The sequence below is a fragment of the Aquila chrysaetos genome, unplaced genomic scaffold (assembly GCF_900496995.4).
Source record: "Aquila chrysaetos chrysaetos unplaced genomic scaffold, bAquChr1.4, whole genome shotgun sequence".
Taxonomy (NCBI): Eukaryota; Metazoa; Chordata; class Aves; order Accipitriformes; family Accipitridae; genus Aquila; species Aquila chrysaetos.
In genome coordinates, this window is record NW_024470393.1 from 57,048 (window position 1) to 81,170 (window position 24,123).

The 24,123-nt window shown below is 60.6% G+C and overlaps 1 protein-coding gene across 1 annotated transcript in view; it reads left to right on the top strand.

Moving 5' to 3' along the window:
• The first annotated feature begins 1,707 nt into the window (after positions 1-1,707).
• LOC115338224 (E3 ubiquitin-protein ligase HUWE1-like) overlaps positions 1,708-24,123 on the top strand; it is a 47,872-nt gene continuing 25,456 nt past the window's right edge. The window contains 44 exon segments of the mRNA XM_041121902.1: positions 1,708-1,747; positions 2,821-2,902; positions 3,651-3,725; positions 3,815-3,913; positions 5,263-5,469; positions 5,564-5,716; positions 5,816-5,878; positions 7,157-7,234; positions 7,340-7,387; positions 7,509-7,577; positions 7,665-7,764; positions 7,902-8,002; positions 8,087-8,237; positions 8,332-8,459; positions 8,554-8,694; positions 8,782-8,893; positions 8,976-9,104; positions 9,216-9,317; positions 9,420-9,500; positions 9,644-9,750; positions 9,841-10,018; positions 10,297-10,388; positions 10,481-10,692; positions 10,777-10,834; positions 10,946-11,122; positions 12,108-12,353; positions 12,446-12,579; positions 13,120-13,220; positions 14,148-14,365; positions 14,943-15,128; positions 15,130-15,161; positions 16,837-16,959; positions 17,040-17,271; positions 17,885-18,115; positions 18,862-18,984; positions 19,080-19,175; positions 20,180-20,449; positions 20,526-20,678; positions 20,913-21,040; positions 21,126-21,207; positions 21,986-22,162; positions 22,254-22,404; positions 22,888-23,282; positions 23,677-23,872. Coding sequence (XP_040977836.1) covers positions 3,681-3,725; positions 3,815-3,913; positions 5,263-5,469; positions 5,564-5,716; positions 5,816-5,878; positions 7,157-7,234; positions 7,340-7,387; positions 7,509-7,577; positions 7,665-7,764; positions 7,902-8,002; positions 8,087-8,237; positions 8,332-8,459; positions 8,554-8,694; positions 8,782-8,893; positions 8,976-9,104; positions 9,216-9,317; positions 9,420-9,500; positions 9,644-9,750; positions 9,841-10,018; positions 10,297-10,388; positions 10,481-10,692; positions 10,777-10,834; positions 10,946-11,122; positions 12,108-12,353; positions 12,446-12,579; positions 13,120-13,220; positions 14,148-14,365; positions 14,943-15,128; positions 15,130-15,161; positions 16,837-16,959; positions 17,040-17,271; positions 17,885-18,115; positions 18,862-18,984; positions 19,080-19,175; positions 20,180-20,449; positions 20,526-20,678; positions 20,913-21,040; positions 21,126-21,207; positions 21,986-22,162; positions 22,254-22,404; positions 22,888-23,282; positions 23,677-23,872 — 5,905 coding nt within the window. The 5' untranslated portion in view covers positions 1,708-1,747; positions 2,821-2,902; positions 3,651-3,680.

Consider the following 24,123-nt stretch of genomic DNA (forward strand, 5'->3'; position numbering starts at 1 on the left):
TAAGGTGGGGCCCCAAGCCCATAGGGTGGGGTTGAGTGGGGCCGCCCAGTGGGGTGTGGCTTGCGGCAGACCACGCACCCCCCCCCCGCAGTGGAGCCCCGCCTGCTTTGTACCCACGTGCAGGCATTGATGCTTGAGACTGAGGGTGGGTGGGTGGTCAGTGGGGCCACGCCCAGGGAGAGGGCGGACGTTGACGCGTGAATTGCGGGGGAGCACCACCCCCCACCCGGCGGAGCTCCTGCCTGAAGCCAGTGCAGGGAAGAACGGCGGTGCTCTTAGGGGTGTGGCCACGCGAGCCCACACCCACCGCGAGGTGTCGCCAGGCCAGCCCACCACGCAGGGGCTGCGAACTGCCGCCAGCCCCGCCCACCGCGGGAAACTGCTTCCTTGCTCCTTCTCATTGGTTGCCGCCGAGACGGAGGAGGGGCAGGACTTTTCTTTCCCATTGGATGCCGCCAAGAGGAGGGTGATTGGAGGAGCCAGGCCCGCCCTCGGACTGGAGAAGGAGCGGAGCTTTGCTGATTGGTTCCCACTGGATTTTTTTTTTACACCCCCTCCCCACGTGTCTTCAGGTTGATTGAACGGTGGGGGTGGGGCCGGCTTCCCATTGGCTGCCCCCGTTTTGTAGGGCGTGTCCGGTAGGCCGCGGCCCCGCCCCCACTTTGTATTTGTTAGAATAAAAGGAGAAAAAAGGCAAATCAATCATTAATAATAAAAGAGGACCCGGGTGTTCTGGGGGAGTCACTGTTGACCAGACCCCCCTCCCCCCCCCCCCCACTGCGCGCGGCTCAAGGGAGCTCCCGCAGAAGCCTCGCGAGATCTGGACAAGGGCGGGGCGCGCCGCCGCTGATGAGTTCTAGACGACCCCGATCTCGCCCTTCGCCCTCCCCCCCCCCCCCCAACCCCCCCGACCGCGCTCTCGCGAGATCTCGCCCTCCCCTCAGCCGGCGCTCTCGCGAGAGGCGCGCGCGTCGCCGCCGCCGTTACGACCGCTGAGTGCGGTAGCGGCCCGCGCTTCCCACCCCCCCCAGTCACCCCCCCGGTTACCATTCACCCCCATCCCCCTCTTTCTCCGGTATCTCCCGGTGGGGCGGGCCTGGTCCTATCCCCGCCTCACTGTCCGCGAGGCTTTGGGGGGAGACGCTGCCGCCGCCGCCTCGCGAGATCTCGCCCTTCAAGCCCGCCGGTGGAAGTGCCGGTGCTTGAGGGGATGGGAAGCGGAGTGAGGTGTAGGTGGGGGGGGGGGGGAAATTGGGGGGGATGCCGTTACCGCGCGGGGGGGAACCACTGGGGGGGGGCCCTTTGAGGCGGGGGTGACCGGGGACGAGGCCCAGCCGTTTCACCCCCCGGTACGACGCGGGGCTCCGTGAGAGAATCCTTCCCCTCCCCCACCCTCCTCACAGAACTCCTCGCGAGATTTTTACCCTCTCGCTCTCTCCCCTCACAGCCCTCTCGCGAGACTTCCCCCTCGCCTTCCCATTGGAAAGCGCCTCCAGCGACCCCGCCCTTTTTTTTTTTTAGTCAGCATAGCCCCGCCCCCCTCTCCCCTTCTCCCTCCCGCCGCTGTTCTCGCGGGACTCGCCGCTCTCGCGGGATCTCGGCGGGGCCGCGGCTCGGGGGCTCTGTGTAAGATGTGCGGCGGCGGCGGCAGGAGGCGGCCGGGCCCGGTGCTGACCCCCCCCACCCCCCCCGACCCCTCCCCTCCAACCTTTTTCCTCCCCGTTTCTCCACCACCCCCCCTTAGCAGGTACCGGCAGGGCCCGCGGGAACGGAACGGAACGGGGGGGGGGGGGGGGGCTCTGCCCAACCACGGGCTCCGTTGCCCTCAAGGGGGGGGGGGGGGGAGGGCCGGCTCCGTCATGCGGGGCCCGCCCCTCCCCCTCCCGCCCCCCCCCCCCCCCCCCCAGCGGCCTCCCGTGATTTAGGGGCCCTTTTCTCTCTCTCAACGTTCTCCCCCCTCCGCGGCTTCCCTTAATTTAGGCCCCCCTCCAATATTTTAAGCCGTCCCCCTTCATGATTGAGGGTCCCCATCGGTATTTTTAGCGTTCCCCCCCATACTTTAGGCCTCTCCCCGTCTTTTAGGCCCCCCCCCCCAGCATTTTAGGGTTTCCCTCGGTGTTTTAGTCCTCCCTCCCCATGATTTAGGGTGCCCATTGATATTTTAGGTCTCTCCCCCATAGGTTTAGGCCTCCCTCTCATAGGTTTTGGTTCCCCCCCCCCTGTAGGTTTGCTCCCCCCCTTCAGACCTTCCCATCACTTAGGGCCCCCTCAGCGATTTCCTGGCATTTAGGGTACTCTTTAAAGGTTCCCCCCACTTAGGGGCCCCCCCCCGGGGCTTCCCTTAATTTTGGGCCCCCCCTTAGTGATTTAGGGATCCACTTTCTCTAGCTTCCCAGGATTTAGGTGCCCCCTCCAGGATTTAGGCCCCCCCCCCCCCCCCCCCCTTTTCAGGTCCACAGGATTTAGGGGATTCTTTTGCAACTTGCAGATTTTTAGGGCAGTCTCAGTTATAGTTTAACTCTGTTTCAGTTCCCTATAGTGGTTTAGGGGTCCCTCTTCCACCGGTCACCAAAACTTAGGGGCCCCCCCCTTGATTTGGGGGCCCCTTTCCTGGGCCGTAAGGCCCCTCCCTCAGGTCCTCTTAATTTAGGCCCCCCCCTGCCATTTAGGGGCCCCCCGTCATCCCTTAGTGCTCCCTGCCCATCACTTAGAGTCTTCTCTCCATCACTTAGAGGCCACCCACCGCGAGTCTCCCCATCATTTAACACCCCCCCCAACGAAGACCTCACCCCCCCCCTCAAATTTTGCCCCCCTCTCCAGAAGCACCCGGCTTCCGCCCCCTCACCCCGCGGCGAGCAACCGGGACGGCGCCGGGCCGAGGATGGACTGGCTGTGATTCCCGGTAAGGGCCCTCCCCTCCTTTTTCTGTACTGTGGCCCCCCCATTTTTTTGGGGGGGCCCCCCAAAATTTGGGGGGGGGGCTTTGAAACCATGCTGGGGGGTATGAGGGAGTGGGATGCTGTGGACGGGGGGGTCACACATCCGGGTCTCTCGTGTTACTTTGCTGGCACTGCTTTTCTGGAGCTTTTGGGGGGGAGCGCCCCAAAACATTCCCTCTCTAAGGGGGGGTCATCTCAAAACCCCCCCCGGGGTGGGGGCAGCCCCAACGCCCTGGCGTCGGTCACCCCCCCGCTCCAATTTGATGCGTCACCGTCACCAAACCGGCCGTGCCGGCAGCACGGGGAGGGGGGGGGCCACAACCGGAGGGGGGGGCCGCCGGCGAACCCTGTCACAGCGTCTTTAATTAGGTTGCTAATTAGCTTCCCCTCATTAACCTCGCGGTGCTAATTATGGGGTGTTTATTTGGGGGGGGGGGGGGGGGCGGAACCGACACCCCCATGCTGCCGTGGGGTTTTGCACATTCATTGTTCAGCCAGTGGCCGCAACGTCATCGGCCGGCGCCGCGGCGCTTGCCGGGACGCCGAGTCCCGCCGAAACCACAAACCACGCCGAGAGGAGGGGAGGGGGAGGTTGGGAAACACTGTCCCTGTCACCTGTTGGGGAGGGGGGGGGCTGTCACCCGGGGCGGGGGGGACAACAGAGGAGCGGTGGCAGTGTCACCCCCCACATGTTTTGATGTCACCCCGCAGGTGGATTGTGAGGACAAGGCCCCCCCCAAGATGAAAGTGGATCGGACAAAACTGAAGAAAACCCCCACGGAGGCGGTGAGGGGCGGGGGGGGGTGAGGACACTTGGGGAGGGGGGAGAAGCGAGGGGGGGGACATTAAGTGACGCAGCGTGTCCCTGTCCCCAGCCCGCCGACTGCCGGGCCCTCATTGAGAAGCTGAAGGCGTGCGGCGATGAGCAGCTCTTGGCCGAGCTGCAGCAGATCAAGACATGGAACATTGGGAAGGTGCGAAAAGGGGGGGTGGGGGGGCTCCCCAATATTAGGAGAGACCCCAAAATGTCGGGGGGACCCCCAAAATTCAAAGGGGGTCACGGGATTGTCCCCAAGCTGTTGGGGTGATGCTGAGCTTGTCCCCAAACCGTGGGGGTGATGTGGGTGAATGTCTCTGGAGTCCCCTTTCCAAAATGGTGGGGAGCACCCCAGTTTCCTCACAGCACCCACAAAATGGTGGGGGCACCCCACAGCACTCTTAAAATGGGGGGGCACCCTATTTTTTACAGAGCCCCCCAAAACCCAAGGAAAACTCGTTGCCCCCCTGGGTTGGTGTAGCTTGGGACCACTCTAGAGTCCTAAAATAGTGGGGGGGCACCCCAAATTCCCTGCAGCCCCCCCAAATGATGGGGACACCCTATAGCCCCCCCCCAAAATGGCAGGGAGCACCCCAGTTTTCCTTTAGCATTTCCCAAAATGGTGGAGGGGCACCCCAATTTTCCTAGAGGTCTCCTAAGATGGCGCAGGCACCCCAATTTCCCCACAGCTCCCCTAAAAAAACAGGGGGGCACTCCCCAGCACCTCAAAACACCAAAGGGGTACCCCAGTTTCTCTACAGCCTCCCCCCTGAAATGAGCACCCCAATTTCCCCCACTGCCCCTGAGCTTTTGTGACCCCAAATCCCTTTTGGTGGATCCCAAAACTGCAAGGGGGGCACCCCGGTTTCCTCACAGTCCCCCTAAAATGGTGAAAGGACATTTTGCAGCCCCCCCAAAACACCAAGTGGGCACCCCACTTTCCCTGCAGCCCCCCTAAAAGAGGCACCCCAATTCCTCCCCCCCCTCCCTGCCTTGGGCTGGGGGAACTCTGAACCCATTTGGCTGTGGAGCCCCAAAATGGTGGGGAGGCACTCAGCCCCCCTAAAACAGCAGAGAGGCACTTCCCAGCCCCCCAAAACACCAAGGGGGGGTAGCCCAATTCCCCCCTAGCCCCCCCAAAAGGAGCACCCTGATTTCGTCCCTGTCCTGGGACCGTTGTGCCTCCAAACCCCTCCTCTTGCAGAGCCCCAAAACTCCAGGGGAACACTCCAGTTGCCCCTCAGCCCCCCTAAAACAGCAGGGAGGTGCTCCCCAGCCCCCCAAGACACCAAGGGGGGGTACCCCAATTCCTCTCTATCCCCCCCCCAAAATATTGGGGAGGGGAAACAGGCGGCCATTTGCTTGCCTTGAATTGGGATGGGGGCCCAACCCACTGCATGTAGGGATTTAAAATGGGGTGGGGGGTCTCTCCATTGCCCTTCCAAGATATCGGGGGGCCACCGCTTGTCACTCAACGGCCCCCCAATATTCCCGCCTCCCCCCCAGTGCGAGCTGTACCACTGGGTGGATCTCCTGGATCGTTTCGATGGAATCTTGGCGGAAGCGGGTCGACCGGTGGAAAACATGTCCTGGATGTTGGCCTGCGACCGCCCAGAACGAGAGCAGCTGAAAGCTCTTCTCCTGGCTCTCCTCAATTTCACCGCTCTCCTCATCGAGTACAGCTTCTCCCGTCACCTTTACAGCTCCATCGAGGTACCAGGGAGGGGGGGCAACCCTAAAAATATATTTGGGGGGGTTCTAAGAGATGGTATTTGTCACCTGATGGGGGTTGTTTGGTGTCACGCAGCACCTGACGACGCTCCTGGCTTCCTCGGACATGCAAGTGGTGTTGGCGGTGCTCAATCTCCTCTACGTCTTCAGCAAACGTTCCAATTATATCACCCGGTTGGGGTCCGACAAACGAAGCCCCCTCCTCTCCCGCCTTCAGCACCTGGCTGAGGTGAGAGGGTGGGGGTCCCACCAACTGTTTTTGGGGTGTTTCTTAACGTCCCTTCGATGTTTTGGTTGACTTTTATGTTTTCTTTTGTCACTCGCGCAGAGTTGGGGCGGAAAAGAGAATGGATTTGGGTTGGCTGAGTGCTGTCGGGACCTCCACATGCTGGTGAGCCTCAATCTTGGCGTCCCTCAAAACCGACCTGTTCCCTCCTGTCACATTCCAGGGTCCCCAACATTGTCTTGTGTCCCCTTGTCATGTTCTGGCGTCCACCAATGCTGTTTTATGTCTCTTTATCACATCCTGACGTCCCCCGATGCTGTCTAGTGTCCCTTCGGGGTGGCCTGGGGTCCCCCAACAGTGTCCTATCATCGTTTTCTGTCATGTTGTGGGGTCCCCAAAACTGTCCTGTCCCCCACCTGTCATGTCGCAGGGTCCCCCAATGCTGTCCTGTGCCCCCTCAAGGTCCTCCACACCATTCTGGGGTCCCCCAGAGCTGTCCTGTGTTCCCTTGGGGTGTCCTGGGGTTCCCTGACACTGTCTTGTGCTCCTCTTTTGTCACATCTTGGGGTCCCCAACACCGTCCCATGTCCTAGAGTCCCCCAACACTCTCCCATTTCCCCTCAGTGTCCCCCAATGCTGTCCCATCTCCCCTCATTGGGTTCTGGGGTCCCCCAACACTGTCCCGTGTCCCCTCAAGGTGTTTTCAGGTCCCCCCACTCTGTCGTGTCCCCTCTTTCATGTCCTGGGGCCACCAACACTGTCTTGTGTGTGTGTGTGTCCCATCAAGTCCCAGGGTCCCCCGATGCCATCTCGTGTCCCCTCATCGCGTCCTGGTGTCACCCATCATGTCCAGGGTCCCCCAACGATGTTTTGTCACCCTTATCACGTCCTGGGGTTCCCCAGTCCCTTTCTGTCACCCCTCTTGTGTCCCCACGCCTGATGCTGTCACTCCATTTGTGTTCTGGTGTCCCTGGCCCTTATCCTGTCACCCCTCTTGTGTCCCCAAACCCGATCCTGTCACCCTTCTTGTGTCCCGGTGTCCCCAAACTTGATCCTGTCACCCCTCTTGTATTCTCAAATCCCATCCTGTCACCCTTCTTGTGTCCCCGGGCCCAATCTTGTCACCCCTGTTACGTCCTGGTGTCGCCAAACCTAGTCATGTCATCCTTATCGTGTCTCCAGACCTCATCCTGTCACCCCTCTTGTGTCCTGGTGTCCCCGGGCCTGATTCTGTCACCCCTCTTGTGTCCTGGTGTCCCCGGGCCTGATTCTGTCACCACTCTTATTTATGTCCTGGCGTCCCCAAACCTAGTCGTGTCGCCCCCATTGTGTCCCCAACCCTGATCTTGTCACCCCTCCCATGTCCCCCATGTTCCCAACCCAGGGGAGGGGACACTGCTGTCCCCTCCCCACTCACCCCTGTGTGTCCCCCCCCCACCGCAGAAGTACCCCCCCAGCGCCACCACTCTCCACTTCGAGTTCTACGCCGAGCCGGGCGTCGAGGTGAAGGTGGACAAGCGGGTGAGTGACAGAGGACATTTGGGGACACAGGAGACACTTGGGGACATGGGGGAGCCCCCCAAAACACCAGGGCCCCCCCTAACCCCCCCCCAACCCCCCCCACAGGCCACCAGCACCACCCTACACTACATTCACATCGAGCAGCTGGACAAGGTAAGCATTGCGGGGGGGGGGACACAGCATCAATTGGGGGGGCCCCCACCTTCTGCACCCCTGTTTTTCTCTGTGTGCCCCCATTTTCTCTCTGCGTCCCATCCCCATTCCCCCCCCCCAGATTTCGGAGAGCCCCTCGGAGATCATGGAGTCCCTCACCAAGATGTACAGCATCCCCAAAGACAAGCAGGTGAGTGGGGCAAAAACGGGGAGGCACCTGAGGAATTTGGGGGGGCACACCATGGTGACCCCCCCAAATTGTTCTGTTCCCTTCTAGATGCTCCTTTTCACTCACATCCGCCTGGCTCACGGCTTCTCCAACCACAAGAAACGACTACAAGCGGTGCAAGCCCGGCTCCACGCCATCTCCATTTTGGGTAGGAGAATTAATTAGTCTTAATTAACGGTTTTTAATTAGGGAAAAGTTGTTTTAATGGGGGGGGGGGGGTTGGTTTTGGGGGGGTCTGGGGGGCTTTTTTGGGTGACACCCCCCCTTTTTTTTTTTTTTTTGCAGTGTATTCCAACGCCTTGCAGGAGTCGGCCAACAGTATTTTGTACAACGGCCTCATTGAAGAATTGGTGGACGTTCTCCAGATCACCGACAAGCAATTAATGGTGAGGAGCTCCCCCCTCCCCAAAATAAGCCCCCCAGCCCCCCAAAAACACAACCCACATCACCCCGTGCTCCCCTCCGCCCAGGACATCAAGGCAGCTTCTTTGCGGACCCTCACCTCCATCGTGCATCTGGAGCGAACCCCAAAACTCAGCAGCATCATCGATTGTACTGGCACTGCTTCTTATCACGGTTTTCTTCCCGTTTTAGTCCGGAATTGTATCCAAGCCATGATCGGTGGGTTCACAGAAATCCCAAGGGGGGGGGGGGTCCCTGAATTACTTTGCGGGGGGTTAACCCACCCTAACACCCTCCTGCCCACCCCCCCCAGACCCCTCCATGGAGCCCTATCCCCACCAGTTCGCCACCGCTCTCTTCTCCTTCCTCTACCACTTGGCCAGCTACGATGCCGGCGGCGAAGCTTTGGTGTCCTGCGGCATGATGGAGGCATTGTTAAAGGTGAGCGTGAAGCCATGGGAGGGGCGGGGGGCGTTCCTAAATATTTTGGAGATCCCTTCACCCCCTTTTTTTTATCCCCTCTCCCCCAAAAAAGGTCATCAAGTTCCTGGGGGATGAGCAGGATCAAATCACCTTTGTCACCCGAGCCGTGCGGGTGGTGGATCTCATCACCAACCTTGACATGGCCGCCTTCCAGTCACACAGCGGCCTCTCCATCTTCATCTACCGCCTCGAGGTAGCATGTCCATCCCCGCGACACCCCTAATTTTGGGGTGCTGAGTACCTTTTCGGGGTGCTGAGGATCTCCTTCCCCCCCCCCCAGCACGAGGTGGATCTGTGCCGTCGCGAGTGTCCCTTCGTCATCAAGCCCAAGGTGCAGCGTCCCCCCGCTGCCGCCCTCCCCGAGGGCGAGGAGATGGAGACAGACATGGAGGGTGAGGAGAAGGGCGGGAAAAGGAGTGTCACCCCCCCCCGATGTCATTTGTCACTCCTCTGATGTCACGGTCACCCACACAGTGACGGACGTGGCCATGGAGAGCAGCCCTGGTCCTTCGAGCGAAACCCGACAGGATCCAGCGCCGCCGGCAAACGCTGCCGCCGCCGTGCCCAGCACCAGCACCGCCACTGCCTCTTCCCCGCGCGGTGGTAGGTGACACCCTGGCGTTGGGGACACCCCAGGGGAGGATGTTGGAGACACCACTGCGGGGGGGCTCACGCCTATGTGTGTGTGTGTGTCCCCCCCCACCCCGGCTTTAGGAGTCCAATGCATCCCCCAACGCGCCGCCTTGCTCAAATCCATGCTGAATTTCCTCAAAAAAGCCATCCAAGATCCCGCTTTCTCCGACGGCATCCGCCATGGTGAGTGTCCCCCGACGTCCCTAACCCCCAGGGGACATTGGAGAGGGGGGGCATCACCCCCTCACCCCCCTTTTTTTGTGCCCCCCTCCCCCCCAAAAAAAGTGATGGACGGCTCGCTGCCCACCTCCCTGAAGCACATCATCAGCAACGCCGAATATTACGGCCCTTCGCTCTTCCTCCTGGGTGAGCTTCGCCCCCAAAACCCGACAGAAGGGGAATTTGGGGGGGTGGGAAAAGATTTGGGGATCCTTCCCCCCCCCCCAAAAAAAACAATGCACCCGCCCCCCCCCTCCTCAGTGCCCCCCGTCTCTCTCCTCCCGCCGCAGCGACCGAGGTGGTGACGGTCTTCGTGTTCCAGGAGCCTTCGCTGCTCTCCTCCCTGCAGGACAACGGCCTCACCGACGTCATGCTCCACGCTCTCCTTATCAAAGACGTGAGTTTACGCATCCCCCGCGCCCTCTCCCCACACGCCGTGGGGCTGCCCCACGTTTCCTACCCCCCTTTTTTTCATTTTATTTTAAAGGTACCGGCTACTCGAGAGGTTTTAGGTTCGTTACCCAACGTTTTCAGCGCTCTTTGTCTCAATGCCCGGGGTCTGCAATCCTTCGTTCAGTGCCAACCCTTCGAGCGCCTCTTCAAGGTGCTGCTCTCCCCCGATTACCTGCCTGCCATGCGACGACGACGCAGTTCCGACCCCCTCGGTGAGCTGCAGTGGGGGGGGTCATCCTTTATTTTGCGGGGGGGGTCTCTTATTTTTGTGAGGGGGAGACCCATTTGTACGAGAAAGGGTGTCGGGAGAGGCACCTCACCGCTGTTTCGGGGCCGCACTGGCGGCCTGTTAATACACTTTTTTGGGGGGGTTGTTTATCGTTTCTGGGGTGCTTCTGTTTATTTTGGGGAAACTCCTCCCTCCCCCCCGCTGCTGTTTTCTAGCAAGGAGGCCCCCCCCCCCCCCAAAAAAATCTCTGTGCCCCCACAGGAGACACAGCCTCCAACCTGGGCAGCGCCGTGGACGAGCTGATGCGGCACCAACCCACCCTAAAGACCGACGCCACCACTGCCATCATCAAGGTGATGCACGAGGGACGTTTTTGGGGTACCAGGACCACCCCAAGGGCCCCCCCCCCTAAAATTTTGGTCCCCCCCTGTCCCTTTTTTTTCAGCTTTTAGAGGAGATTTGCAGCTTGGGCCGGGATCCCAAATACATTTGCCAGAAACCCTCGATGCAAAAAGCAGACGGGACAGCGGCGGCCCCCCCTCCTCGCTCCCCCCACGCCGCTGAAGAAGCTTCGAGCGAGGATGAGGAGGAGGAAGAAGTTCAGGCCATGCAGAGTTTCAGCGCTACCCAACAGAGCGAGACCGAACCCAGTCAGCAGTGAGTATTTTTGGGGGGGGGGAATAAGAGATTGGCGGGGGTGGGGTGGACACTTTTCAACGTCACCTCGTCTTTGATTTTTAGGGTGGTGGGCACGGAGGAGCGCATCCCCATCCCCCTGATGGATTATATTCTCAATGTGGTGAGGAAAAAAGAGGGTTCACTCCCCACTTAGGGGGTTGTTGGGATTTTGGGGACCCCCCCCAAACCCCAATTTCCCCCCTGAACCCCCAAATTTCCCCCCCCCCCAAAGATGAAATTCGTGGAGTCAATCCTCAGCAACAACACAACGGACGATCACTGCCAGGAATTCGTGGCTCAACGGGGGTTGCGTCCCCTTGTCACGATTTTGGGGCTCCCCAATCTTCCTGTTGACTTCCCCACCTCCGCCGCTTGTCAGGCCGTAGCCGGAGTCTGCAAATCTATCCTGGTATGGGGGGGAAAGTTTTGGGGTGCTGGGGGGGGGACCCCAGAAAGGTTTGGGAGGGACAACGGCAGCCCCTGAAATGGAGTTGGGGAGTAGGTGAGGGCTGGCAGGGCGCTGATGCTGTCCCCCACCTCAGTGAGGGGCAGTGGGGGTCTGAGGGGACCCCAAAAAGGTGACAAGGCACTGAGGGGACACCCCAAAAAGGTCAGTGGGTGTTTTGGGGGGGCTGGGGGGACCCCTAAAAGGTGACAGGGTTCTGGGCAGAGGACCCGAGACAGCTGATAGGAGTCTAGGGGGGACCCCAAAAAGGCATCAGGGGCTTGGGGGGGGCACCCCAAAAAGCTGACGGGGGTCTAGGGGAGACCCCAGAAGGGCCTCGGCGGGGGGGGGGGTCTGGGGGGAACCCCGAAAAGCTGACAGGGAGCAGGTGGGGGATGGCAGGGTGCCCATGCCAGTGCAGGGGTGATGCTGGGTGCCGTCCTGGGGACACCAGCTGCCGTTTTACTTCCCCGCAAAATTCGGATTTGCCTCAATAAATTTGAATTCGCACCTATGAATTTTAGTTTTTTCCTGAAATTTTAATTCATTCGATGGCAATTTTGATTTGTTATTTAAGTTGTAAGTTGTCCTGTCAATTTTAATTTTTGGTTCAGGTTTTAATTCTCTCTTTGAATTTTACTTTTTCTCAAATTTTAATATTACCCCCAATTTTGATTCTTTCTTCCAGTTTTAATTTTTTGTTTTAGATTTTGATTCTTTTTCCAAATTATAGTTTCGTGTTCCTGATTTTGATTTGCTGCTCCCACATTGTGATTTATTCTGCTGTGATTTTGATTCCCCCCCTTCCCAGATTTTGATTCCCCCCCTTCCCAGATTTTGATTCCCCCCCTTCCCAGATTTTGATTCCCCCCCTTCCCAGATTTTGATTCCCCCCCTTCCCAGATCTTGATTAACCCCCTAATTTTCTACCTCCTCTCCCCGCCCCCAGACGCTGTCTCACGAGCCGAAGGTGCTGCAGGAGGGTTTGCTGCAGCTGGAAGCGGTGCTTTCGGCGCTGGAACCCCTCCACCGTCCCATCGAGGCGCCGGGGGGGTCGGTGCTCTTGCGGGAGCTGGCGGGGGCTGGCAGCGTCCCCGATGCCACCCTCTCGGCGCAAGCCACCCCCCTCCTTCACGCCCTCACCGCCGCTCACGCTTACATCATGATGTTCGTCCACACGTGTCGCGTGGGGCAGGTAAAGAGGACGGGACGCAACACTTGGAAGGGGGACACCCCCCCAGCCCCATATTTTGGGGGGGGGGTCATCATCTTTTTCTCATTCCCCAGAGTGAAATCCGGGCAATTTCGGTGAACCAGTGGGGATCCCAGTTGGGATTGAGCGTTTTGGGGAAACTGAGTCAGCTCTACTGCTCCTTGGTGTGGGAGAGCACCGTGCTGCTGTCGCTTTGTACCCCTAATAGGTATTGGCGGGGGGGGGACGGGGGGGGACGACTGGGGAGGATCTAGGGGGTTGAGGAGGACTTTGGGGGAGTCAAGGAGGAGTTTGGGGAGTAATGGGGAGCACCTAGGGGGAATGGGGAGGATCTGGGGGGGTACTGGGGAGCATCCTGGGTAGGTGAGGAGGATTTTGGGGGGCTGATGAGTTTCGGGGGGGGGGGCTGGGGAGGATCTGGGGGGGTTGAGGAGGACTTTGGGGGACTGAGGAGGATTTGGGGAGGATCTGGGGGTCTGGAGAGGATCCTGGGGGGGTGAGAAGGATTTGGGGGGGGTTAAAGAGCATCTTGGGAGAGCTTCAATAAGATTTGGTGGGTTTCAAGAGGATCTTGGGAGTATTTGGGGGGGGTGAGGAGCATCTTGGGGGAGGATCTGGGGGGCATCCCCTCCCACATGGGATATCGGGGGGGCTCTTAGGGCGTAGGGGGGTGCTGAGGAGCCCTCCCCCTGCCAAACTATAGAGCACCCCAATGACCCCCCCGCGTTTTCATATACCCCCCCTGCAGCCTCCCCCCGGGGTGTGAGTTCGGGCAGGCCGACATGCAGAAGCTGGTGCCCAAGGAGGAGAAGGCAGCGCCCAGCCCCCCCCAGGGCGGCAAGAGGGCAGGTAGGTTTTGGGGGGGGGGGTCTGTAGGGATGTGGGGGGGTTTTATAGGGGTGGGGGGTGTATTTGGCAGGGTCTTTAATGGAAAAAGGGGATGTCGTTAATGGAAGAGGGGAATATTTAATAGAAAAGAGGGATTGGGGGGGTCTTTAGGGGAAGGGGGGGTCTTTGGGGGGTTCTTGGGAAAGGGAAGGTTTTGGGGGGGGTCTTTTGGGGTAAGGGGGGGTCTGTAGGGGAAAGGGATTTTTTTAGGGGGTGTCTTGAGGGGAAGGGGGGGTTTTGGGGGGGGCTCTAGAAGAGGGGAGGTGTTTGGGGGTATCTGGTGTAAAAAGAAGCTCTTTAGGATAAGGGGGGGTCTCTGGGAAGTCTTCTGGGGAAGGGGGGAGGTATTTGGGGGTGTCTTTAGAGGGAAAGCGGGGGTCTTTAGAAGGAAGGGGGGCCTTTAGGGGGAATGGGGGGAGCTTGGGAGGGGTCTGTAGCGGGTCTTTAGGGGAATGGAGGGGTCTTTAGGGGAACGGGGGGTCTTTAGGAGAACGGGGGGGCTTTAGGGGAGGGGAGGGTTTGGGGGGTCTTTAGGGGAATGGGGGGTTCTTAGGGGAAGGGGGAGACATTTGGGGATGTCTTTAGAGAGAAAGGGGGCCTTCGGGGGGTCTTTAGGGGGAATGGGAGCTTGGGAGGGGTCTTTGAGAGGGGTCTTTAGGGGAAGGGGGAGGCATTTGGGGGTGTCTTTGGGTGGTTTTAGAGGGAAGGGGGGGCCTTTGGGGGTCTTCAGGGGGAAGGGGGGGTCTCTGGAAGGGGGGTCTTTAGGAGGAATGGTGGAGCTTGGGAGGGGTCGTTGAGGGGGGTCTCTACGGGAAGGGGGGGGGGTCTCTAGGGGACTCCCGGCAGCACTTTAGGGGCGCTCACCTCTTTCTCTCCGCCTCCTTCCAGAAGGTGAAGCGGAGGGTCCAGGCCCCGGGGTGGGGGCGGTGGGCAGCGAACCCCCCCCCCCACCCCCAGCCCAGGGGTTACTGGAGGGGATGGGGTTGGAGAGCGAAGCCCTGGCCCCCATGGAGACGGACGAACCCAGCGCCGCCGACCCCAAGGCCAAGGCCAAGATCACCCCTGCCATGGCCGCCCGCATCAAACAGATCAAACCCCTGCTTTCCCGGTGAGGGCGGGGGGGTCCCCAAAAAAACAGCAGGTGGGGGAGGCCCCCAAAAAAACAGCGAGGGGTCCCCCCCAAGAAAAACAGTGGGGGGGGCCCTCTTGAATTGCTGAGGGGAGCGGGGAGAGGATGGGCAATGTGGGTGGTTTTGGGGGGGGGGGGGGTAGCTTGGACACAGGGGTCCCCAAAAATGGAGTATGGATAGGGGGTCCCTGAAAAGGTGAGCGGGAGAGCCCAGATGTTGGGGTGTTTCTTGGGGGGGTGGCCCAAGGGTCTTGGGTGCTGGATGTGGGGGTCCCTAGGGGGCTCGGGTGCTGGATTTTGGGGGTCCCCGGGGGTCTCGGGTGCTGGATGTGGGGGTCCCTAGGGGGCTCGGGTGCTGGATTTTGGGGTCCCCGGGGTCTCGGGTGCTGGACGTGGGGGTCCCTAGGGGGCTCGGGTGCTGGATTTTGGGGTCCCCGGGGTCTCGGGTGCTGGACGTGGGGGTCCCCTAGAGGGCTGGATGCTGGAATTTGGGGTCCCCATCCATTTTTGGGGGGGTGGCTAACACCGTGACGCGTTCCTCTCCCCCCCCCGCAGCCTCGTCGCGGCTGGGCCGGGCGCTGGCGGAGCTCTTCGGGCTCCTGGTGAAGCTGTGCGTGGGCTCGCCCGTTCGGCAACGCCGGAGCCACCACGCCGCCGCCGCCGCGCCCGCCCCCACCCCGGCCGCCCGCGCCACCGCCTCCGCCCTCACCAAACTGCTGACCAAGGGCTTGAGCTGGCAGCCCCCCCCCCTACACCCCCACCCCCCGCTTCCGGTGAGTGCCAAGGGCGAGGAGCCGAGGGGAAGGGGTGGGGCTGGGGGTGGAGCCAATGGGGGGAGGGGTGGAGCCGAGGGGGAAGGGGTGGAGCCGGGGAAAGGGGTGGGGCTGGGAGGGTGGAGCTGAGGGGAAGGGGTGGGGCTGGGAGGGTGGAGTGGAGGGGAAGGGGTGGAGCCAAGGGGAAGGGGTGGAGCTGAGGGGGGAGGGGTGGAGCCGGGGGAAGGGGTGGGGCTGGGGGGATGGAGTGGAGGGGAAGGGGTGGGGCTGGGGGTGGAGCCGAGGGGGGAGGGGTGGGCTGGGGGTGGAGCCGAGGGGAAGGGGTGGGGCTGGGGGGTGGAGCCGAGGGGAAGGGGTGGGGCTGGGGGGTGGAGCTGAGGGGAAGGGGTGGGGCTGGGGGGGTGGAGCTGAGGGGAAGGGGTGGGGCTGGGGGGTGGAGCCGAGGGGGAAGGGGTGGAGCCGGGGGAAGGGGTGGGGCTGGGGGGGGTGGAGCTGAGGGGAAGGGGTGGGACCGGGGGTGGAGCTGAGGGGGGAGGGGTGGAGCTGAGGGGAAGGGGTGGGGCTGGGGGGTGGAGCTGAGGGGAAGGGGTGGGACCAGGGGTGGAGCTGAGGGGGGAGGGGTGGAGCCGAGGGGAAGGGGTGGGGCTGGGAGGGTGGAGCTGAGGGGAAGGGGTGGGGCTGGGAGGGTGGAGCTGAGGGGAAGGGGTGGGGCTGGGGGTGGAGCCAATGGGGAAGGGGTGGGGCTGGGGGGGTGGAGCTGAGGGGAAGGGGTGGGACCAGGGGTGGAGCTGAGGGGGGAGGGGTGGAGCCGAGGGGAAGGGGTGGGGCTGGGGGGTGGAGCTGAGGGGAAGGGGTGGGGCTGGGAGGGTGGAGCTGAGGGGAAGGGGTGGGGCTGGGGTGGAGCTGAGGGGAAGGGGTGGGGCTGGGGGTGGAGCCGAGTGGAAGGGGTGGGGCTGGGGGTGGAGCCGGGGGGGTGGAGCCGGGGGGGAGGAGCCAAGGGGGGAAGGGGTGGAGCTGGGGTGGAGCCAATGGGAAGAGTGGGGGCTGGGGGGTGGAGTCAAGGGGAAGGGGTGGGGCTGGGGGATGAAGCCAAGGGGTCAGGCTGAGGGGTGGAGCCAAAGGGGAAAGGGGTGGAGCCAAGGGAGAAGGGCTGGGGGTGGAGCCAAGGGAGGGGGTGGGGATGAGGATAAGGATTGGGCCTGGGAGGGTGGAGCCAAGGGGAAAGGGGGGGGGGCTGGGGGTGGAGCCAAAGGAGAAGGGTGGGGCTGAGGATAAGTGGGGGTGGGTGGGGCCAAGGGGAAGGGGTGGGGTTGGAATGGGGTGGAGCTAAGGGGAAGGGGTGGGGCTGCAGGTAAGGGTGGAGTTTAGGCTGGAGTTATGCAGAAAGGTGGGGCTTAATTGGGGTGGAGTCAAGGGGAGGGGGTGGAGCTAAGACAAAGGGGTGGGGCTTGATTGAGGTTGAGCCAAAGGGTAGGGCTGGGGTGGGGGTGTGGCTTAGTAGCCTGTGGGCGGGGCTTGTATGCCACGCATCCCAGATTTGAGAAGCAAGAGCAGCACACAGCCTGGGGATGGGGGCCTGGGCGTGGTGCCTTGTGGGCGTGGTGCCTTGTGGGCGTGGCCAGGCTGCCCGCAGGCAGAGCCTGACCCCTCCCTATCCCCTCCTCTTCCTCCCTAGGCTAACCTTCTTCATTTGCTCGGTGGGCTTTACCTCGCCCATGCTCTTCGATGAACGCAAGTTTCCCTACCACCTCATGCTGCAGAAATTCCTCTGCTCCGGCGGCCACAACGCCCTCTTCGAGTAAGCCCACCTCCAAACCCCACCCTAAAAATTTGAGGACCCCCTTCTGTTTTTCCTTATTTTACGCTTTTACCACCCAGAACCTTCAACTGGGCGCTATCAATGGGGGGTAAAGTGCCGGTAGCGGAAGGATTGGAGCACCCTGATTTACCTGACGGTACCGGGGAGTTTTTGGACGCTTGGTTGATGTTGGTGGAGAAAATGGTGAACCCCAGTACGGTACTGGAATCGCCCCATGCTTTGCCGGCGAAAGCTCCTGCTCACGGTCAACCCCATTTCAGCGCCTTGCGGTTTCTCGTTGTCACCCAGAAGGTGGGGATAGGGACGGAGGAGCTGCGGAGGGAGCTTGGGGGGTGCAGAATGGAGCGCAGAAGGGACTTTGGGGGGCTGTGGAGGGGACTTGAGGCATGGAAAAGGGACTTGTGGGGCTGGGGGGGTAGCAGAGGGGGCTTGAGGGGTGCAAAGTGGGGTGCAGAGGGGATTTGGGGGATGGAGAAGGGACTTGGGGGGCTGGGGGCTGCAGAGGGGAATGTGCAGGGGGCTTGGGGGTTGCTGAGTGGGGTGCAGAGGGGATTTGGGGGGTGCAGAGGGAGCTGCAGATGGGGATGGGGGGCTGTGGAGGGGGATTGGGAGATGTAGAAGGGACTCAGGGGCTGTGGAGGAGGTTTGAGGGGGCACAGAGGGGACTTGGGGGGCACAGAGGGGACTTGGGGGGCACAGAGCCAACTTGGGGACACATTTAGGGGGGATACAGGGAGCCCTGGGGGCTTGGGGGGCTGTGGCAAGCAGAGCGCACCCAGTCGACATGAGGATCCTTTACATGCCGGGGAAGGATACGGGGCACGTAGAGCCAATGCTGAGGGGGTGTCCCCCCCCCAGATTTCTCCCCGCTCACCCCAAATTCTTTCCTCCTCTGTCCCTGCAGGCAGCATTCACGTGCATCAAGCAGCTGTGGAACCGGCGGCCGCTGAAGGTGTATGGAGGTCGGATGGCGGAATCCATGTTGGCCATCCTCTGTCACATCCTACGGGGAGAACCCCTCATCCGGGAACGCCTGGGTCGGGAACGGGAGGGCTCCCGGGGCGAGGAGGAAACGGGGGGCGAGGAAGGGGGACCCCGAAGAGAACCGCAGGTTAACCAGCAGCAGCTGCAGCAGGTGGGAACTGGAGAATGGTGGGTTGGGGGGGGCTGTTGGTGATTTCCAAATCTCTTTTTGTTCTTCCTAAGCTGTTTCTTTGTTTCTTAAAAGCCTTACTGGTTTTTCCAGATGTTCTTTGGATCTTTCCTAATAACTGTTTTTGTTTCCAAAACCCATTTTCTGCTCCCAAAATCCTTTTTCTGCCCTTTTTAATCCCCATTTTCTCTTCCCAAACTCCTTTCTGATCCCCCCAACCATCTCCTGATCCGTCAAATCCCTTTTTCTCCCTGCAAAATTCCCTTGTGATCCTCATGCCTCCTTTGGATTTTCCCTAACAATCTTCTGGTCCCCAAAATCCCATTCTTGTTTCCCAAACTACTTTTTTTTATCTTCTCAAACTCTTTTCTCATTCTCGCCCCCAACTGCTTTCTTATCCTCCCCCAATTGTTTTCTGATCCATCAAATCCTCTTTTCTCCCCCCAAAACCCCCTTCTGGTCCCCTCAAACCTTCTCTGGATCTTCCCTAACAATTTTTTTGTCTTCCTAAATCCTCTTTTTTCCCCCCCCAACCCATTTTTTGGTCCCTTTCAATTCTTTGCTTTCTGTTCCTAAATGGTTTTCTGGTTCCCTCAAACCTCTTTTGAGTCCTTTCTAACCCCATTCTTGTTCCTCAAAACCCTCTTTCTGTCACCAAAACTGTCTTTTTGTCCCCCCAAAACCCTTTCTTGTCCCCCCTAACCCCTCTTTGTCCCTCCCTGCTACAGCTGATGGATATGGGTTTCTCCCGGGAGCATGCCATGGAGGCTCTGCTCAACACCAACACCATGGAGCAAGCAACCGAATACCTCCTCACCCACCCTCCTCCCCTCATGGGGGGCGTGGTACGGGTAAGAAAGGGGTGCGGGGGGGTGGGGGGAGCCCCCCCAAAACCTCCTGCTCCTTCCTCAGCCCCTCACCTCACCTCTGGTCCCCCCCCACACAGGACCTGAGCATGTCAGAGGAAGACCAGATGATGCGGGCCATTGCTATGTCCTTGGGTCAGGACATCCCCATGGACCAGCGGGCAGAGTCCCCCGAGGTAGGGGGGGACACTGCGGGGGGGGACACAGAGATGGGGGGACTACGACACGGGGTTTAGAATGGGAGCCCCACATCCCCCAGCCCAGTTTTGTGCCTCTCGCACCCCGCTTTCCACTCTCCCACCCTGTTTTTCACCCCTTGAGTCTCTCTTGTGACCCCCCCAACTCCATTTCATACCCTCTGCTCCCTTTTCTCACCGTGACCCCATTTTGTGCCCCCTGACCCTATTTTGCACCCCCAACCCCATTTTTTATTTTCTAACCCTATTTCTTGTTCCCAGACCCTACTTTGTGAGCTCCCCGATACCTTTTCTCACTCCCTGGACCTTGTTTTTGCCCCCCCCCCCCCCCCCGCCCCTTTTTGCCCTGTGACCCTATTACTCACCCCCACTGACCCCATTTCTTGCCTCATTGCCCCTTTTTTTGCCCGGTGACCCCTTTTCTCACTCCCTGGGCCCCATTTCTTGCCCCCCGACCCCTTTTTCCTCCTCAATGATCTCATTTTGTGTCCCACCAACCTCATTTCATGCCCCCCCTATCTATTTTCTCACTCTGTGACCCCATTTTGTGCCCCCTGGACCCCATTTCTCACCCCACCAACCTTATTCCATGCTCTCCAAACCATTTTTTCACCCCGTGACTCCATTTTATACCCCCCTGGACCCCACTTTGTGCTCTTCTGACCCCTTTTTTCATGCTGTGACCCTATTTTGTGCCCCCTGGACCCTGTTTTGTGCTCCCCAACCCCTTTTCTATTTCTGACTGTATTTCGTGCCCCTTGGGCCCCATTTGTCATACTGCCACCCCATTTTTCACCCTACCCGACCCCATTTTGTGCACTACCAACCCTACTTTATGCCCTGCAATCTTTTTTTTTTCACTTTGTGACTCCATTTTATGTCCTGTTGAGCCCCGTTTTGTGCCCCTTGCACCCCATTTATTGCCTTACCACCCCACTTCTCACCCTGTCCCCCCGTTTCTTCCCCTGTCCTCGCCGCCGCAGGAGGCAGCCTGCCGCAAAGAAGAAGAAGAACGCCGTGCCCGCGAACGCCAAGAAGAAGAAGAAGCTAAATGCCTGGAGAAATTCGAAGGGGCCGAACCCTTGGAAGCGGCCGAGCTTTTGGCCTTCACTGACTCCATGCTTCCCGGTTGTTCCCAACTCCTGGATGAACTCCCCGACACGGTCTACCGTGTGTGCGACCTCATCATGACGGCCGTCAAACGCAACGGGGCTGCTTACCGCGACTCTGTCCTTAAACAAGTGGTCAAACAGGTAAAAATAAAAGCATCCCCTCTACTATTAAGGTCACCTTGATGTGCAGGTGATGCCCTGACACCCCAAAATTTAGGTTTGGGAAGCGGCCGACGTCCTCATCAAGGCGGCATTGCCCCTCACCACCAGCGATACCAAAACGGTGTCAGAATGGATCAGTCAAATGGCGACTTTACCTCAAGCTTCTAACTTGGCCACTCGGATCCTTCTCCTCACCCTCCTCTTTGAGGTGAGACGATGGGGGCACCCCAGAATATCTGAGGGGGCACCTTTGCTGTATTTCGTTCTCGTATTCATGTTTTAACTTTGACGGTGTTTTCCTAATGCTGATTTTCTCTCTAAAATCCTACTCTTTGTGTGAAAGCGTGCAGGTTTGGGGGGGTCTTTAGGTTTTTTGGGGGGTGTTTGGGGGTTTTTGGGGTGTCCCTGAACCCCGGGACATTTGGGTGACCCCCCCACATAGGAGCTGAAGCTGCCCTGCGCTCGGGTGGTAGAATCAAGCTGCGTGTTGGATGTCCTCATCAAGCTGCTGGAGGTGGTGCAGCCCTGCCTGCAAGCCGCCAAGGAGCACAAGGAGGTGCAGACCCCCAAGTAAGGAAGGGGGGCAGCCCCTCAAAACCCCCCCAGTGCCCCCCCATGACCCCCCAGTTGACGTACTTGTGTTTTCCCCCAAAAGGTGGATCACCCCAGTCCTGCTTCTCATTGATTTCTACGAGAAGACAGCTGTCTCTTCCAAGCGTAGGGCTCAGATGAACAAGGTGGGGGTCCTGGGGGGGGACATGGGGGCTTGAGGGGGACACACAGGGGGTCTGGGATGGGGCATCCTGGGAGGGATACTGGGTTGTGGGGTGGGGATATGGGGTTTTGCGGAGGGAGAGGGTGTTCTGGGGGGGGGACGTGTTCTGGGGAGGGGTTATGGTGTCCTGGGGGAGGGACATAGGGGGCTTGGGGGACACATGGGGGGTCTGGGATGGGAATGGGGCAGGCTGGGCGGTATACGGTGTCCTGGAGAGGGACAGAGGGTCCTGGGGAGGACACGTGGGGTTGTGGGATGGGGATATGGGTCACACGAAGTCCTGGGGGGGAACGACATGGGGTTGTGGGGACACAGGTGGGGTCTTGGGGGACCGTAAGGGGCCCTGAGGTGACACATGGGGTCCTGGGGAGGAACGTGGAGTCACGAGGGGACACGCGGGGTACTGGGATGGGGACACGGTGTCATGGGAGGACACGTGGGGTCTTAGGGAGTCACACGAAGTCTTGAAGGGGGAGACATGAGGTTGTGGGGACACACGTGGGGTCCCGGGGTGGGGACATGGGCTTATGGGGTGACACATGGGGTCCTGGGGAAGAATATGGGGTCCTGGGGGGGTCACACAGGGTCCTGTGGAGGGTGACAGATTGTGCTCATGACGCTGTGGGTGGATACAACACATGGTGGCACTCAGAGATTCTGAGTGGGGTTGGGGGGACAAAACTTGGGGGTACACGCTGCTGACCACCCCTTTTCCCCATCTTTGTCACTTCCTCTCCCAGTACCTCCAGGCAACTGGGAACAACTGGCGCTGGTTCGACGACCGCTCGGGTCGCTGGTGCAGCTACAGCGCCAGCAACAACAGCACCATCGACGCCGCGTGGCGTGCCGGCGAGACCAGCGTCCGCTTCACCGCCGGCCGCCGCCGCTACACTGTCCAGTTCACCACCATGGTGCAGGTACTGGTGTCACCGCAATGAGGTGGGGGGGGCACACACGCGATATGGGGGGTCGACAGCACCCCCTCGTCGTCACTTGGGTGTCATCCAGGTGAACGAGGAGACGGGAAACAGGCGACCAGTGATGTTGACGCTGCTGCGAGCCCCCCGATCCGGCAAGGGAGGGAAGGACGGTGCCGAAGGCGAGCGAGCGAGCGAGGAAGGACGGGATCCGGAGGGAAGGGGCAAGGAGGAGCCCCCTGGTATGTGGGGGGGAGGGGGGGCACAGGACGATTTGGGGAAGGGGGGGGGGTGGAGAGCTTGGGAGGGGATGTGGGGGTTGAGGCTGAAGGGGTGGATTTATGGGTTGGGGGGGGAATTTGGGGGCTTGGGGGGGGGTTGTTAGGGTGTTTGGGGGGGGTGACCTGTGTCCCTGCACCCCCAAAGGTGGGGGGATACGGGGATTTGGGGGAATGGGGTCGTATAAGGGCGAATTCGGGGGCTGAGGGGGGTGACCCATGTCCCTGCACCCCCAGAACCACAGCACACAGATGGATACAGGACTCGGGGAGGGGGGGGAAATGGGGTGATAGAGGGGGCTTCTGGGGGGAATACTGGGGGGATTTGGGGCTGGGGGGGAAGATTTGGGGGCCCTGGGGGAGTCTAAGAGGCCATGGAGGGGGTCAGAGGAGCCACAGGGGATTGCTAGGCTTTTGGGGGACTCACCACAACCCACATCCTTGCAGCCCCAGAGCCAACGTCGGAGGAGGAAGCCTCGGCAGCCCCATCCTCATCCTCCCCTTCCCCTTCCTCCACCTCCCCCTCCCCGGAGGATCCCTCGGGATGGTCGGAAGCTCCAGTGCGAGGTCTGGCAGAAGAAGCGGTACCAGCGGTTCTCCGAGCGTGCGTCAGTATGTTGGGGGTACCGGTAGACCCCGATACTCTCCATGCCACTCTCCGTCTCTGCCTTCGTCTCACCCGACACCACAAGCACGCCCTCCTCTTTGCCGAGCTCCGCAGCACCCGCACTATCCTGGGGCTCACCCAGAGCTCCGGCTTCACCGGCTTCACCCCTCTCGTCACTCTCCTTTTCCGGCACATCATCGAGGATCCGTGCACCCTACGGCACACCATGGAGAAGGTGCTGGGGGTGGGGCTTGGGAATGAGGGGACGGGGGGCTTGGGGATGGGGATGGAAGAGTTGGGGGTCTGGGGGACAAGGATCAGGCAGGTAAGGGGATCGGGGAGGTAGGGGTCTGGGGGGCTAAGGAGATCACAGATGGGGCTCTAGGGGACATGGGAATTGGGGGTCTAGGGGACATGGGAATTGGGGGTCCTGGGGACGAGGGGACACTGGGGATGGGGGAGATGGGGGTCTGGGTGGGGCTCTGGGCTTGGGCAGGAGGGAGCTCAGAGAGGGTACAGGGCTTTTGAGGAGGACCAGCCCCCCCCATCAGCCTGGTCAGGGGACAGCCTATGGGTCCCCCCAATGTCATGTGTGTGTCCCCCAACGTGGTGACTCTCGCCCCTCCCAGGTGGTGCGGTCGGCGGCCACCAGCGGAGCGGGCAGCACCACCTCGGGGGTGGTTTCAGGGAGCCTGGGCTCCCGAGAAGTCAACTACATCCTTCGGGTGTTGGGTCCCGCTGCCTGCCGCAGCCCCAACGTCTTCACTGAGGTGGCCACCGGTTGTATCCGTATCGCCCTGCCGGCTCCCCGTGGATCCGGCACCGGTGAGCCTCGGGGGAGGCGTGGGGTGGGGAGCACGGAGTCCAATGGCAGTCCCTGTGATCCAAAATGGGGTTTTGTGGGTCCCTGTGGCTTCAAAATGGGGTCCCGTGGGGGCTTGTTTCTCAAAAATGGGGTCCCATGGGTGCCTGTGGCTCCAAGATGGGGTGTCAGGGGTGCCTGTGGCTCAGAAATGGGTGGTCGCAGGGGTCCATGTGGCTCCTGTGGGTGCCTGCAGCTCCAAAGTGGGAGTCCC